The following is a 17,052-nucleotide window of genomic DNA, read 5'->3' as shown; positions in this document are numbered from 1 at the left end:
ATTCTACTTGGCTTAACTGTTGGTCGACTGTGGTTCGACCTTGGCTCGATTGAACTCTGGCTCAACCTTGGCTCGCTCGAACTTTAGACAAATTACTCACTCAACAGTCCGCTTGAGCGAATTTCAGACAGATTTTTTACTCGACACTTCACTCGAGCGAATATTTAGAAAACTTATTTCCTGCATTGTTTTATATATAAACATATATTTGTGAGGTGAGAATTGTAGCCAGTATACAAGGAAAAAAAAAGGAGAAAACTTCTTTTGTGAGATTCTTGAGAGCTTATTAAGTATTGTATTGGAACTTTGGGATTGAGAACTTTTGTGATTTCTCTCTTATACTTCAGATTTGTGATAGCGAATTCTATGAGATCAACTCCGCCAGTAAACGTAGGCTATTGTTCAAGCTGAACCACTTAAATCTTTGTGTGATTGTCAAATTTTTTGTTATTTGCTTCCGCTAATTTATTTCAAAATCATCTCTAGATATTTAGTTAATCCTAACACCAACCATAAGCATCACATCAAGCACATAGGAATCATCTTCCATATGGCAGCAATACGTTGTCTTCCCTTAAAACCTTTTTAACAAGTAAGAAGATCCACCACTTGTTTAGGCATCACCCAAACAATACCCATCCTACCAAAAATCTCATTCCACAAAATCTTAGCTACCTCACCATGAAGAAAAAGATGGCTAACAAACTCACCATCTTTCTCATACATGAAACACTAATCTACTACATAAAGTCCATGCTTTCTTAAGTTATCCATTGTCAGAATTTCTCCAAAAGACACCAACCAATAGAAAAATGCCACCATACTAGGCACATTAACTCTCCAAACACATTTCTAGGGGTAATCATAAACACAATGGCAGGTTAGGACCTTATAAAAGGAACTAACCAAAGGTCTGAAGTTTCTAGGCATGAATCCACAACAAGCTATCTTTCCTTCCCTTATCAATCTTCAAATCATATAATCTTCCAAAAAAATCAAAGACTACATTCACTTCCCAATCATGCACATATCTAACAAGCTCAACATTCAATTGAAGATTATTATTCAAAAAGGCAAAGAAATTAGCCATTGCAACATCTTGTTCCCTAGCAATCCTAAATATCATGCCAAAAATATATCATTGTCCCATCCCCCACCTTAAATTTAAAATGATTGGTGAACTTCCCCCAACCCATCCGAATGGACTTCTACAAACCCACCTCATAAGCTTATCTTACTTCATTAGAACACTAACCACATCTTCCCATATTTAACGTCAACAACATTTTTTCGTAATGCATCCCTCTCAACATGATATCTCCAAAGCCATTTTCTAAGAAGAGCTTTGTTAAAGAGGCTCAAATTTTCCATCCCCAAATCTTCAAAAGAAACCGGTTGACAAACCTTATTCTAACTTATCAAGTGAAACTTTCTTTCCTCCCATTTACCTCCCCACAAGAAATTCCAAAAAGCCCTTTCAATTCTATTTGCCACCCTTGCCAACAAAAGAAAAAGACAAAGAAAATATGTAGGAAGATTAGACAACGTACTTTTTATCAAAATAATTCTTTCTCATTCAGACAAATATAATTTTTTCCAACTAACTAACCTCCTCTCAGTCTTTTGAATCATCCCATCCAAGATAATTACAGATTTGTGAGGAGCACCCAATGAACGACCAAGGTACCTCAAAGATAGCAAAGATATCTTACACCCCTAAATATTAGCCAAATCTAAAATATTCTAAATGGAGCCCAATGGAACAATGTCAAACTTAGCTAAGTTGATTCTAAGGCCTGAAACAGTTTCAAAACATAACAAAATGGCTCTCAAAGAATGAACGTGGTCTTGATTGGTCTCATTAAAAATTAAAGTGTTGTTGGCAAAAGGAAGATGTGAGACTTTTAAGTTACTCCGAGACTTATCTCCCATCATGAAACCCAACAAGAAACTTCCTTCCACCGCTGATTCAATAATTCTACTAATAACATCCATGACTAGAACAAAAAGAAAAGGAGATAGTGGATCTCATTGTCGTAAGCCACGTGAACTATTAAAGAACCCAACCGGGGTGCCATTCACCAAAATGAAAAATGTCAACGTTGAAATATAATGTTTGATCTACAAACACCACTTCTCTCCAAAACCATATCTTTCAAGTAAATACGAGAGAAACTCCCACCTAAAAACTTTAATAAAGGTCTATGAGCCTCATGCAAATTAATATGGTCAGCTCACTTCATATTAGCACTCACATCTCTGGTATATTGGCCTAGCTACATTCCAGCAGCTTCCTTTATCCTACTAGAGTTTCTCCACTTATACTCAACCCAAAATTTCTGCACATTGGCCATTTCAAGTATTTCAACCCCACCAAGCTATCAAGAGTTAGAGATCTTACTTTGAGAAGCCAATATGGCTAAAATTTCCAAGTAAAGTCCACTAAAATTAGCTTTTTGGTAATCCTGGTAGTGGGTATAAAGTGCTCTACTAATATTTAAAAATGTTTATGCTTAAGTAGGTTGATCACGCAGTTATCAAACCTCTCATTATAACAGTTAATTTGCTTTCTTCAAACTCTCCAATTTGGGAGATACGAGTCAACTAGCAAGAATTTTTCCCAACGATATTAGTTACCCTGATGTAGAATTTTTTTAATATTAATTTTTCTTTAATTCTTTCCAAATTGTCCACAATGTACCAACATAAAGTCCTTCCATGCATCTTTTCTATTAGCTCTATGGACTTCAAGGAATTTACGAAGCAAGAAAAAAACAGGTATCAACCCTACATACTAAGCTGGAAGACTAAATCGTTTAAGTCTCTTTGAATTAGCGTACATCATCTATCTAGAGGAGCAATCACTCACCCCACCCTATATTATGATCCAACCACCTTCTAACAGAGATAATACCCTTTCATAACAAACCTCCATACCCATTTACCATTGTCTAGTGAAAGATTTCAGACTTCCAAATCCCCTAGCACTAGCCTGTAAGGGAATATATACGATCCATAAACATTTCTTGTGGGGAGGTATAAAGAAGAAAGCCAAGTTCCATTTGGTTAGTTTGGATAAGATTTATTGTCCACTGTCGTGTGGAAGGTCAGGGGTTCTAAAGTTGAGGACCTTCAATAAATCCCTTTCAGGAAAGTGGTTATGGAAGTATCATCAGAAAAGTGTTTTTGTGAAGGATTGTGCTCATTTCTGAATATGGGAATGCTTGGGAGGTTGTGCTCTAATAAGGTTAGAGGTACACATGGTGTGGGGGTGTGGAAAAATATTAGAAGTGGTTGGGGAGAATTCACCAAACATGTTAGTTTTGCAATTGGTGATGATTCTAGGATTAGTTTTTAGCATGATTTATGGTATGGTGGTAGGGCTCTTAGTGTTCCTTTTCCAAGTCTATTCTAGATCACTCAGAATCAAGATGCTTCATTGGTAGGTGTTTTGGATTGCTTGAGTGGTTCCCCTCAATGGAATATACATTTTTCTAAAGCAACGAATGATTGGGAAATAGATGCAATTTCTTATATGTTTAGTTTGTTGAATGATACAAGTATTGGTAAAGCTGATATGGACAAGATAGGTTGGATTCATACTAGAAATAAGAAGTTCACAATTCGCTCTATATACAATATGTTGTCTAGTCTAAATGTGGTACACTCTTTTCCTTGGAAGTGTATATGGTTTCTCTTGAGAAAATTCAAACCTTGGAAATCTTAGGAAGAGTGGATTAGTGCTACATGTGTAAAAAATGTAGCAAGTTGGTCAATCATTTGTTATTTTATTGTGAGATGACAAAAATACTATGGTATGACGTCTTTAATAGGATTGGAGTAACATGGGTGATGTCTAGGAGGGCGGTGGATCTTTTCGTTTGTTGGAGAGGTGATCTTAGGGATAACGCTCAAATTGCCAATGTTTGGAACATGATCACTTCATGTCTTGTGTGATGTATTTGGTTCGAGAGGAATCATGACCAGTGTTTTGAACATAAAGAACACTTAGTGGACAAATTTAGATGTTTCTTTTTTAACATGTTTTTTCTTTGAGCTTCAACCATTGTATTCAATGGAACTAGTGTCCATGATTTCCTTGTTTCTTTTTCTAGTTTTGGGCTTGAAACTAAGTTTCCACATTTGTATAGTTTTTTTGTGATGGGTTTATTCCTATTTACTTGTCTCAATACAACTTTTCTTACCTATAAAAAAAAAAAAAAAAAAAAAAAATCCTGTACACATAGTAGTTAAAATTCTCCCCTATTAACTCCACCCCCTAGGCGCAGAAGATAAGGAAAAGAAATAGATTCATACTCGAGTCTTATGAGAAAATGAGTGATACCAGACGATTTCGTGAAGCCATTAAGCTAATCGTTTACGTATAGTTTTTCTGTGAAAACTGGGTGGGCCTGATCGGGTCTGAGGTTAATGAAATATATAATAGTTTATATACTTTATTTTTTTAAAATATAAAACACTACTTAATTTTATAAATGATTCGTATATTACTAAAAGATACTATATATCATATTATAAAAATTTGATTCCCTCACTATCAATTTAAAGGAAAATGCTAGTTTACCAAAGTACTCTCTAGTTTGCTCGTAAAAATGTGTTTTTATTTTTTATTTTTTTAAGTGCCCTTTTTTTTAATATTTACCAAACAAAAAACCACTAGGGGCAAAGTGGGGGCACTCTGGGGAGCAGAAGAGCAGCACCCAATCTAAAAGCAAAGCAGAACATCGAAATAATGGACGTTATATGAGAATCATATAAAATGAAATTCGACACCTTATAAAATAATCAAACAAAATCCAATTTATTTTTTTCGCTTGATTTCGGAAACAAGGGCTCATAATCAAACACTTTCGTCGCATTGCTCGAGTCTTTTATTCACTTCTAATGCTACATGACGAAACTACAGAAATGAAATAGCTGGGTAGGTGGATGATACAAGCGCAAATGTGTTGTATATAGCCTACTTTAATACTACATTTGTAATTTATTCGAAAAAAAAAAACATTACATTTCTGATGGAATAAATTAGACCATTCTTAACACCAGTGCATCTTCATCTAAAAGGCCCTTTTAACCAGAAATTGAGGATGGAAGACGATGAGGGAAGATCTAGCTCGCACACCAGAAGTAAAAGGAGAGGTCAAGAACAAAGAAGAAAACCGTTGAAGAATAGTCGGAAGTTTCAAAAAACCAAAATGCAAACAAAAGTTAAAAACCGAATAAAGATTTCTAAAACGAAGCGAAAACCACTCTTCTCTCTCAGAACTGCTGGACTGATTTACTGGCACAGCTTCTCAACTGCTGTTACTATCTGGGCTGGCTGAACCACGGTCCATTCCTCCAATGTCCCAGCATATGGGGTTGGCACGTCCTGCGAAGACAGACATACAATCGGGGCGTCCAAATAGTCGTGGAAATTCTCGGTAATAGCAGCTGTCAAACTAGCACCAATCCCACCAGTCCGCATGCACTCCTCTACTATCAGCACCCGATGCGTCTTTTTCACTGAATTCCCAATCGTGTAAAGATCGAAAGGTTTCAGTGACCTAATGTCAATTACTTCAGGATCATAGCCCTTATTTACCAAAGTTTTAGCTGCCTGCATTACATGATACCTCATCCGGGAGTAGGTTAAGATTGTGACATGCTCCCCAGGCCTAACCATCTCAGCTTCTTCAAGAGAACAGATATATTCTTCATCTGGAATTCTTTCCTTGAGGTTGTAAAGCAGAACATGCTCAAAAAGTATCACTGGGTTCTCACTTCGAATTGCAGCTTTCATCAAGCCCTTGGCATTATATGGGGTTGAGCATGCCACCATTTGTATTCCAGGGATTGATTGAAAATATGACTCAAGACGCTGGGAATGTTCAGCCCCAAGTTGCCGACCAACTCCACCAGGTCCACGAATAACTACAGGAATTTTAAACTGGCCACCAGATGTATAGTGGAGCATGCCACAGTTGTTAGAGATCTGGTTAAAAGCTAAAAGGAGAAATCCCATATTCATACCCTCAATAATTGGCCTCAGACCAGTCATGGCAGCTCCAATACCCATGCCCGTAAAAGAGTTTTCAGCAATAGGAGTGTCAAGAACCCTGAGATCCCCATACTTATCAGCCAGGCCTTTAGTCACCTTGTATGACCCTCCATAATGACCCACATCTTCACCCATCACACACACATGGGGATCCCTGTCCATTTCTTCTTCCAGGCCTTCTCTTAGGGCTTCAAAAAGTAAAAGTTCATGCCTGAGGATAGAACAATAACTCGTTAAAACCCTGAGCTGAAAAGGATCACAAAGACATGAGGCAATATTTTTATGATGTTATTCATGTAGTTCTGTTAGGAAATGTAAGGGAGCATAGGATCAACATAGTTCCTACCCGCCTGTGATCTTGGCAGAAAAATAGCGATCACATGTACATAAAAGAAAATTCTTAAATGAACGCTTCAAAGATATTTACATATGAAAATGAAAATAAGGGCATATTTGGACACTTTGAGTATCTCAGAATTTTGTAAATAGTAATGAAGATGTTTTATTGGATTTTGGGAAATGAGAGAGAAAAAGTTGAATAAAAATATTATAAAGTTGAAAATTTGTTTGAATATAATTTTTTTTAAATTCATTTTGTTTTGAAGTTTGTAAAAGTTGTCTTGATTTTTGTCTTTGAATAATGATTAGGTTTGATTAGATGAAAAAGTTAAAATTTGAAATTGAAAAGTGTCTTGTGTTTGAGTGATTTTTGGGAAAGAAATTTTGAGAAGTCTTGAAAATTCTCATAAGTGTCCAAACATAAGTCTCCACACGGAATGCATCCCGATTAAGAAATCCAATAGCAAAACCAAATTCCTTTTTGCCAGAGAAACACAATCTGAGTTTTCAAAAACAGACATACTAAGCAAGATAGCACATTCAGTGGGAGGGATAATTTTTTTTTTCAAAGTTGTAACATCAGATACATTTGAGATTTCTAACATACAAAGATAAATATTAAAAAAAAATGTCTATCATGCACATTTGAGATTCTAACATACTTTTAAAGGGAATCATCTTCCTATCATAGTTCTTGAAACCCTTTGCTATGACACAATACTTGTCAAATTTTGAGCCCTTGAGCATAAGTCTTATCTTAAATTTAAACATAAATGATGTAAATAACTTCACTAGCACAGCTGAATGAGACACCTTGATAGGATTTAATGACTTGTCTAGCATCAATACAACAAGTGAGAGATCATTGAAGTCCCAGCTCAAGAATTTGGAAAAGAAATGTAAACTCCCTCAGCACAAGGTTTGACATTTGGATGAAAAATGTAGTAATCATCAGTAATATTTGAAAGTGGCTAGAAGAAAATGTCTAGAAAGTTTTAATGCACTAAAGACAAATGATAAAGAGGAAATGTTTGCTCTTACAATCTTTTCCAATTAATCTAAAATGCCAAATGCCCCTGCCATCTTTTTCAACTATGGTGCATCAAAAGCCCATCCTATTGCCCCCTTCGAATCCATATAGTAACAGGGTGAATGAGATTTCGCATTGCTTTGGAAAGATGTTGTTCTTGCTTTTTGTAATGAATTTCAAGGAGCTCCAATTATAACCTTAACTAGTCATTTCAAAGCGTGGACCCATATGTGACTTGGACCTTCTTTGGGGTGTTACAAGCGGGGGGGAAAAAGGGTGGTATTAGAACCAAACCCAACCAGAAGTGTGCTGATAAGGATGTTAGGAATTTAAGGGGGGAACATTGTAATACTCCAATTGGATCGAGTATCAAAAGGTGGTGAATATGATCTCAAATTGTTTGGGAAGAAGATGTGTTTGCCCTCTATAATGACATTCGAGGAGTTCCAATCATAATTTTGACCAGTCATTTTGGAATATAGACCCAGATGTGGCTCGAGCATTCCTTGGATAGTAACACGCCCATTGTTGTTTAGGATTGCTTTGGGCTTAATAGCATTGACAGGCTTCTGACTCAAATGCTAGCCGACCTTTCATTTCGGTTGACATGGTAAGAAACCTTGCAAACTCTAGGCATTATCTATCTTTCGATAGTTATTTAGGTAGTAAGACAAACAAACTTGACATAAAGGAACCATCAAGCACTTTATAATCAAGTACCAGATGTTTAAGCAAAACCTCAAAAAGGTTGAGCCAAAATTCCTCAACATTGAGACAATAGACTATCTATTCAAAGATAATGGTAAAAACGTATTCTCACTTGTATGGTAGAACACAGTTATTTGCAATAAAACTTTATTACTTAAATTTTCCAAGAAGTTAACCAACATTTTGGATTAAGGAGTTCAAAGTATAAAATGACACGTTTAAGACCAAATTAATGAAGCTCTGCAATCATCTTAGTCTCTTGGCTTCAGACCTAAAATATTATGAATCAGGAAAATACAAAGAGAACTCAAAGAATCAAGGTCTTCACTCTCCACGGACTGACAATTGGAGGACCAGCGTGTTCAGGTAGTTTTTATAACTAAAAGAAAAAACAGAAAGAAAAATCTTCACAGAGAATGCATTTTTATATAAGGGCCAAAAACAAGGCAGCCGGTGTGTTAATCAGACCATATTATGGTGCTAAATAAAGGAGTTGAATGATAGAAAGAGGAAGGAGTCTGATTTTAGGAAATGCAGTTCTTAACCGATAAAATAGTTGTTTCATTCATATCATTATGTAATTAATCTATGGTCCCTAGCCAATTACTTGAAACTTATTAGAAACCACATCACGGAAATCATATGCGAAGCTACTACAGTCATTAAGAGGAAAGTCTATAGGAAATAAATGATCTTATTTGGTAGCATTTATCATTGCAGAGTGTAAGCAAATTAAATCCACTAACAATGCATATTCTGAATCCGTTGCTAGCGTAAATTATGGTAGCATTAATATTCAGTGTTTATCAAATGAATTAAGCATTCCAAATTGATCACAGGAAAGGAGCATACCCAGGTTTTGAAGTAGTAGAAGCTGCAGAACTGTCGGGCTTCGTCTACAAGAACACACACGCCGAATCAAAAGTCAATTACCACAAAAGACAAAATCACATATAATTCAAGTGAAGTATAATAAAAGGGAGGAGGTGGTTAACTGCAACTGCATTAGTAATCAACTGCTCGGCCCTGCGTACTCTCGCGTTAGAGCGCGGGACCACACTTCCATCAGATCTGACAACCGGAAAGCTTGCTTTCCTCGCTGTATCAAATCAAACAAGAACGAAATGAAATATACGCATCGATATATATATATATATATATATATATATCATCTTGCAAACGTCGAAGACAACCACATTTAGCATTGCAGAGAAATCGAGCTGAAGGAAAACCTGAGAGGGATTTGCGAGACGAGACCAGGAACTTCCTGGAGTCGAGAGAATTGGAGACCGAAAAAGCCGTCGCGGCTCCCAATCCTTGAAAAACGGCGGCCATTTGATCAAGACGAGATATAACGAATCGATGTAACGAAGGGCAGAGAGAAAGAGAGGATGAAAATGAAAAGAGAAAGTGAAATGGTACCAATTTATAAGATGAAAAAACAAGAGAAAGAGAATGGAGAGTGGGCGGAGAAACTGAGGGGAGGAAGAACAAGACTTGCTTGGTGTTTGTGGGTGTGGGGGCGGGGAGTCGGATCGGTTTGGTTAGCGTTGCTGTGCGAGAGAGAAGGGCGATTTATTTCAGAAGGAATTTGTACCCTTAAAAAGCTGCCCCCACGGCCCACACACCACACATTTTTGCATTGTTTCCATCGCCCTCACTCCTCCTTCTCTCTGTTTTTAACGAGAAGGGTAGTTTGGTTATTTCAGTTGGAATTTAATCGTTTTATTATCCTAACTTTATGAAGATTTCGCCGGCTTCCTATTTTTATTCTTTCTTTTTCTTGAACCGATTGACAACTCTGTCCTTTATGTTAATGGTTCCCGTTGGGCCATCTACCTGGACCAACCACACAAGTAGCTTTAAATGTCTCCTCCTTTTTTTTTATTTTTTTGACAAGTGAATAAATATTTCATTGCACAAAAAATATATTGGTTGAGAACTTTGGTTCATAAATATTTAAGGAATTATTTTATATTTAATAAATCATTTATATGCTGATATTACATAACTTATTAATTTTTTCTCCAAAAAAAAAATAATAATTCAAAAGTTATGTGCAATCCCACTTACCGTGTAAGTAAAAAAGAGATAGGATGAAAATGGAGTATATATATCATTTTCTTATATCTTTTTCTTTTTGTCCAAACAAACATATCATAGATACAACTCAATAGAGTGGGAGCTCTCAACAATTATCACAAACTAACAAATACAATATAAGAAAAATAAAACAAAGAGATATATTGAACTAATGACTTAGCTCCCACCCATTCCCCACAAAAGGGGAGCTGTTAGAAGTAGTTTTGACACGGTCTGATATACGGACTATAAAACTACGACTAGAAGTTACAGTAAATTGTTATGTACTACATTTTTCTAGTCTGGATTAGCTGAAGGAGACTTTCGTTATCTCTTTCTCTTTATCCTTACTTAGAAAAAATGAGATTATATGAAAATAACAACCTAAAGATGGGTCAAATCGCCGACAGATGACCATCACTAGTTGTGGAGGCGTGTGTATGCCACACGCTACTCTTGAAGAGAAGATAATGGTCAGTCTAAGAGATTCGAGGCCGCTAACCCCGATGGTGCCGCGGGTGGCGGTGATAGACTAACCATGGTGCAATAGTGCGTGAGCCTCAAGCTCGGTGTGAGCCCCGCGTGAGAAGTACACGCCACTTTTTTAGTCGATTTTCTTCTACCATCCAAAGGATCGATGACTAGAGAATCTGGTGTTATGGCACATGGTGGTCATAGGAGGCCATAAGTAAAAAGATTGGCACATCTCAGTGCTATTGATGGAAAACAAACAAAAAACTTTAAAAAAAGAAAAAAAAACAATGAACAGATCATAGGTGAGCCAGACAAGGGGAGGGTGGGTGGAGCCGAACACGGCATGCAGTCGGCTTATATTAAAATTATTAAAAAAAAGGGGCAAAAATAAGAAATGCGGGAAAGATGAAATTGTGGTTTGGTTCTGTTTCTGAGTAGGCTTCTTGGATTTGCACAAAACTTTGGCTTTTGTTTTTCATGTTCATGGCCGTCTTCTTCATGAGCCACCATTGAGACTATCATCACCAACAAATCTACCAACTCTTAAGATCTCTAAGTGATAGTGATAAAGAGCAAGAACAAATCTGCCAACTCTTACAATGTCCATCATGAGCCACCACTGAGACTATCATCACTGTTTGACCAACTCCTGAAGGTGCATGCCACAAGATTCCTACTAGCAAAGAATCCAAACTTTGTCCTGAACATAGTTGTCAACCGGCCATTAAAACTCGATGAAGCATTGTTTATCTGATTACCAATTGGTGGGAACTCCATACTGCTCTCTTGAACTCTAACCTCACTACCACTACAGTCTAATGGCTCAATTTCACAAGCATCCAGAATCACAACCAATGACCTTCTACATTCTCGCAACCGCTCCACAACATTGCCACCTACTCCCCTACACTTCTTGACCTTTACCTTCACCAAATTGGGACATCCCCAATCAAGCGCTTCGACACCCTCATCTGAAATGGGACAACCCTTAATACACAGCTTCTTCAAAGCCATGCATTTTGTGGCAATGCACACCATCTCGGGATCGCCAATGGTGGCACTCCTGCAGAGTGCTAATCTCTCCAATTTTGGGCAATTGGTAGCTATTGGCGCCAAACTCAAAGACATGGGGTTAACTCCAATCAAACAAAGTTCTTGTAAATTGGGGCATCGGTTAGCTATTGCCATTAAACCCTCACCACCAATCCTGTTAGTTCTCCAACCATCAATGTGAAGCTTCCTCAAGAGCTTGCAGCATTCAACAACACACACAAGGCTGAAGTTCGTAAATTCTGGAGTCTTAATAATGTGCAAAATCTCCAAATTTGAACAATTTGAAATCGAATAAAGTCCTGGATCACCAACTTGAACCCTTTCCAGGTGGATTTCGATTAAGGTTGAAATTTCCTAACATGTCGAGAACCTTATCCCACTCACCCAAGCAGCGAATGAGCTTCAAAGTTCTGAGCTTTTTGGAGCCGATTATGAGGGGTCCAAGGCCGACTGGATCGACTTTGGCATGGAGGCCTCAAAGCCGCTTGACAAAAAGCTCCTTGAGAGCTGTGCAATGGTCAAGGACTGCGTTCATGGCTCCAGCTTCGAACATACACGAGCCAAAGGAGAGCTTCTTTATACCTTGCAATTCTGAGCAAACAGTTCCATCCCTCGGTTTGAGAAACACTTCAAGGTTCTTGCACTGCACAGAGAGAAAGGAAGATACATAGAGATGGAGGAAGGAAGGAGCTTTGGGGCTTCGAGGGTCTTCGAAAATCGAAACACAAAGAGGGAAGGAAGGGGAAACACAGAGATGGAGGAAGGAAGGGGATTCTTGGGTCTTTGAAAATTGAAACACAGAGGGAAGGAATGGGCTTCACACACAGAGGGAGAATGAGGAAATGGTGTATGGTGTGGGAAACATAAAACAAACAAAAAAACAAAATGGTACTGTTTTGATTTTTTCCACTTCAGTGCCATTTGCATGGCACTTGCATGAGTCGACTACATCCAGTGTTTTTCTTATTATATTGTGCTGGTGTGATTTTACCTATCAAGCATTATATCAATTTTTATTTAATAAAAAAACAAATTTAATGGCTGATGCTTAGTATCATATTATTTTTTTTTTTTTTTGAATCATCAGAATAATACCTTTCATTCATTTCATCATAAATATGTGCAAAAATAGCACCTGGTTACAAGCACTCAAAAACATCTCAAAATCTCTACATTAGAGCAAAGGTTTTTCTCTAATAATAAAACTAGCAATCTCTGCAGGTCCCTCTTCAATCCAACACCATTCCCCTTCAATTCGCAAAGCTCTCTTGGCCAGTTCATGAGCCACACTATTGCCTTCTCTATGTATGAACTGCACTGACCAGTCAAGTCGATTTAGTAGCCTGCCACGCATGTCTTTGAACAACTGATCCATCCAACAAAAACTTCCTTTTCCTCTGTCACCCCTTCAATGATTCTTTCAGCATCTCCTTCATATACTACATTTCTTATACCCAGCTCTACTACTAGATCCATAGCCTTCCAAAGACTAGCAGCTTCAGCCATATCAGAAGTGCCACTAAACAGCCTTGAAGCACTGAAGGAAAACAGGAGCTCCCCCAAATGATTTCTTGCTACTATGCCTAATCCCATTTTGTTTCCAACTTTGTCTATAGCCGCATCAAAGTTAAGTTTAGACATTCCCACATTAGGTGGCTTCCACTTACTATCCTTCTTCCTGATTGTGCTAGGAACCTTAATCTTAGTCATATCAGCTCGAGATGCTTGAAAGCACCTGAGACTAGATATTGCATTAGTGACCACTCTGCTTGGACTCTCAAATTTGCCTTCAAAGACCAGTTGGTTCCTTCTAGACCATAAACCTCTCAAGATCATAACAATATCTTCTACTTTGTTTGTCTGCAACCTGTCCTGCATATCAATCCAGATTTTGTAGGATTCCCTCTCTGCACAGATCCACTTCTGTAGGCCACTATCTTTTTCTGCCCACACATCAGAAGCAGCTGGACACGACCATAAAACATGATCAATAGTCTCCTCATGTAAACCACAGATTGGACAAGAAGCATCTTCAAGAATTCTCCTTTGACATAAATTATGTTTTGTTGGCAAGATGCTGTTTACAGCCTTCCATAAAAATTGTTTAGCAGAGTTAGGAACATCAAGACTCCATATTCCTTCCCAAACCTTTTTCTGAGCTTGTCTGTTTGAGCACTCACCAAGCCCCTCTCTTTCCATGCCATTACACAGGTGATATGCAATTTTCACAGTAAACCTTCCATCGTTGGTGTAACCCCATAGCATTTTATCTTCCTCTCCATACCAACTCAATGGTAGGCTACAAATTTGAGCAGCTTCATTTCTACTAAAAGTTTCACCAACCAACACCTCATTCCAGCAATGGATATCCTCAAAGATAAGAGAGCTCACCTTAGAGTCAGCCTCTAACCGATTGACTGGGGATCTTACCATAAAACCTGCTGCATTGGGAAGCCATCTATCAATCCAAATGGAAATACTTTTCTCCCGTTTCCCACTCTCCACACACAACCTGCTTTTACCAGGGCCTAAGCAGACAATAAGCTCCTCCACATATAAGAAGGTTTGTAGCCAATCTTAGCCTCAACAAATTGGCCTGTCTTGTAGTACTTTTCCTTAAAAATCCTTGCTGCCAATGCATCCACCCTTGTTTGGCAGCATCCACCCTTGTTTGGCAAGCATAGCCTTGTTAAAATTATCAATATCTCTAAAACCCATCCCACCCTCCTTCTTGTTATTACCCATTAAGCCCCACCCTCTCCAATGGATGCCTCTGCCCTCTTTATTGCCATTCCACCAGAATCTTGCAAGCATAGAGTTTAGCTCTCTACTTAGCTTCCTTGGGAATCTGAACACATTCATGGTGTAAGTAGGAATAGACTGTAAGACAGCCTTGATTAAAACCGCTCTCCCAGCACTGGACAGAAACGAATTTTTCCAGCTGCTAACCTTCTTCCACACCCTTTCTTTAATACCTTTGAAAGTTTCATACTTGGATCTACCAATCATAGTAGGAAGGCCCAGGTATTTACCATAAACCCCCAAGGAATCATCACCAGCTTCTTGCAAGATTTCCCTCTTAACTGATTCTCTTGTATTAGAACTGAAAAGTAAAGTTGTCTTATGCCTGTTTAACATTTGGCCTGAGGAGACCTCATACAGCTTCAGTATATCATGAATAGCCAGCCACTCCTCTCTACTTGCTTTACTGAAAATCACACAATCATCTGCAAAGAGAATGTGATTAATTCGAGTCCCTCCTTTTGCAGCAGCTACCCCTTTAATTCTTCCGTTAATTTCAGCTTGACTCAGCATAGAACTAAGTCCTTCTGCACATAGAATAAAAAGGTAAGGAGACAAGGGGTCTCCTTGCCTTAAACCTCTCGTTGGGGTGAACCACTCTCCCACCTTTCCATTAATAACAACAGAATATGAGACTGATTCCACACAAGCCAACATCAATTGGACCCATTTTTTCACAAAAACCCAGCCTCTCCATGATTGCTTTCAAAAAAGACTACTCTATTCTATCATAGGCTTTAGACATGTCAAGCTTTAATGCCATGCTTCCCTCCCTTCCTTTTTGTCTTGCTTTCATGGTGTGTAGGATCTCATAGGCCACCATCACATTGTCAATAATTGATCTGCCTGGTACAAAAGCACTTTGCAAACTAGAAATTGTGTGAGGTAAAACATGCTTAAGTCTATTCACTAAGACTTTTGCTATAAGTTTGTACAGAACATTATATAGAGAAATAGGTCTGAAATCATTAACAGAAATAGGAGAATCTACTTTTGGAATCAAGACAACATTTGTCTTGTTCAAGTCACTTGGCATACCTCCCCCATTTAGCACCTCTAGAACAGCCTTACTCACTTTCAGACCCACATCATCCCAATGGTGTTGATAAAAGTCAGCTCTAAATCCATTAGGATCGGGAGCTTTGAAAGGCCCTATCTATTGCAGAGCACAATAAACCTCCTCTTGCTAGAAAGGAGCCACAAGATCAACATTCATCTCCATTGACACTCTCTGCTTATACATGGAAGACAAGCCTCAATGTCTACTGCCCTCGGGTTTGAGGATGAGTAGATATTCTGAAAGTGTTCTTTAAAAGCATGAGCAATTTCAGCCTCATCACTTCTCAAAACACCTGCAGAATCTCTGATTTGATTAATGAAATTCTGTTTCCTCCTTTGCATAACACATGCATGAAAAAATCTTGTATTTCTATCCCCCTCTTGATACCAATGCTTTTTTGCCCTTTGCCTCCATTTGAGATCTTTTTTTTGTAGTAAAACCCCCAATTCCTCCTGAAGTTTCACAACCTCTACTTCATTATGCTGGTTTTCTTCATTTTGCAACTGTTGAAGAATTGCTGACTTCTCTTTTATTTCCTTATCGAAATCTGAACTAGAAGATCTTCTCCATTTTGATAGAAACACTCTACTCATCTTGAGGTTGTGTTGAACATTTCTGATAGAGTCATCATAAGGACTCTCATGCAACCAAACCTCCCTAATAATCTTTCTGCAACCTTCATCTTTACCCCAAGCCACTTCATATTTGAAGAATTGATGGGCCCCTTTAAAGAATGGAGACTGCTGACCATATGAGAAACATAGTGGTCTATGATCTGAGCTTCTGGCCACCAAATTTTCAACCTTTACTGTTTTAAAACAGTCAAGCCATCCTTTGTTGGCTAAACCTCTATCCAGTCTCTCAACTGTAAAGGTTGCATCTCTATGTTTGTTACACCAAGTAAACTTTGAGCCAGACCATCCCACATCAAACAACTCCCCTATCTCTATGGCTTGCCTGAGTTTGTTCATCTGAGCCTCACTTCTCTCATTCCCTCCTCTTTTTTCATCTCTTTCTAGTATTTCATTGAAATCTCCACAAGTAAACCAAGGTATGTGATTTACAGGTTTCAGAGACACCAATAAATCCCATGAACCTTGCCTCTTACTAGCTTCGGGATGTCCATAAAAGCCAATAAACTGCCATTCAATATCCTCATGGCCAGCTTTAATCATAGCATTAATATGAAATCTAGAATAAGATTGGATTGTCACCCCTGTTTCCAGCCTCCATAGTAACACCAAACCTCCACTTATGCCAATAGGATTAACAGCAAAACACCCCTCAAACCTTAGCTTCCTCTTGAGGAACTCCCATCTCTGTGCAACTATCTTGGATTCCATCAAAAAAACCAAGTCTGGTCTCTTCTCCTTCACTAGGCAGTGAAGGTCATGAACTGTACGGGGGTTACCAAACCCCTGACAGTTCCAACTTAAGGTTTTC

The 17,052-nt window shown here is 38.2% G+C and overlaps 1 protein-coding gene and 1 pseudogene across 1 annotated transcript; both read right to left on the bottom strand.

Annotated features, from left to right (window-relative positions):
* Positions 1-4,985: 4,985 nt before the first annotated feature.
* LOC122276374 (pyruvate dehydrogenase E1 component subunit beta-3, chloroplastic) lies at positions 4,986-9,725 on the bottom strand. Its single transcript, XM_043086030.1, has 4 exons — positions 9,371-9,725; positions 9,134-9,237; positions 8,991-9,034; positions 4,986-6,272 (listed from the first exon to the last, which is right to left on the bottom strand). The coding sequence occupies exons 1-4, from the start codon at positions 9,471-9,473 to the stop codon at positions 5,300-5,302; spliced, it is 1,224 nt and encodes a 407-aa protein (XP_042941964.1). The 5' UTR covers positions 9,474-9,725; the 3' UTR covers positions 4,986-5,299.
* Positions 9,726-11,300: 1,575 nt separating this feature from the next.
* LOC122276842 lies at positions 11,301-12,416 on the bottom strand (annotated as a pseudogene).
* Positions 12,417-17,052: the final 4,636 nt, after the last annotated feature.

The sequence above is a fragment of the Carya illinoinensis genome, chromosome 9, assembly GCF_018687715.1.
Source record: "Carya illinoinensis cultivar Pawnee chromosome 9, C.illinoinensisPawnee_v1, whole genome shotgun sequence".
Classification (NCBI taxonomy): Eukaryota; Viridiplantae; Streptophyta; class Magnoliopsida; order Fagales; family Juglandaceae; genus Carya; species Carya illinoinensis.
The sequence above is the reverse complement of the archived record's forward strand: the minus strand, read 5'-3'. Positions and strand labels throughout refer to the sequence as shown.

Excerpts from the sequence above, each read along its gene's own strand:
- LOC122276374 (XM_043086030.1), bottom strand. The coding sequence starts at position 9,473 with ATGGCCGCCGTTTTTCAAGGATTGGGAGCCGCGACGGCTTTTTCGGTC. Across the intron at positions 9,238-9,370 it reads GTCTCGCAAATCCCTCTCAG|CGAGGAAAGCAAGCTTTCCG; the intron begins GTTTTCCTTCAG and ends GATTTGATACAG. Across the intron at positions 9,035-9,133 it reads TGATTACTAATGCAGTTGCA|ACGAAGCCCGACAGTTCTGC; the intron begins GTTAACCACCTC and ends GTGTTCTTGTAG.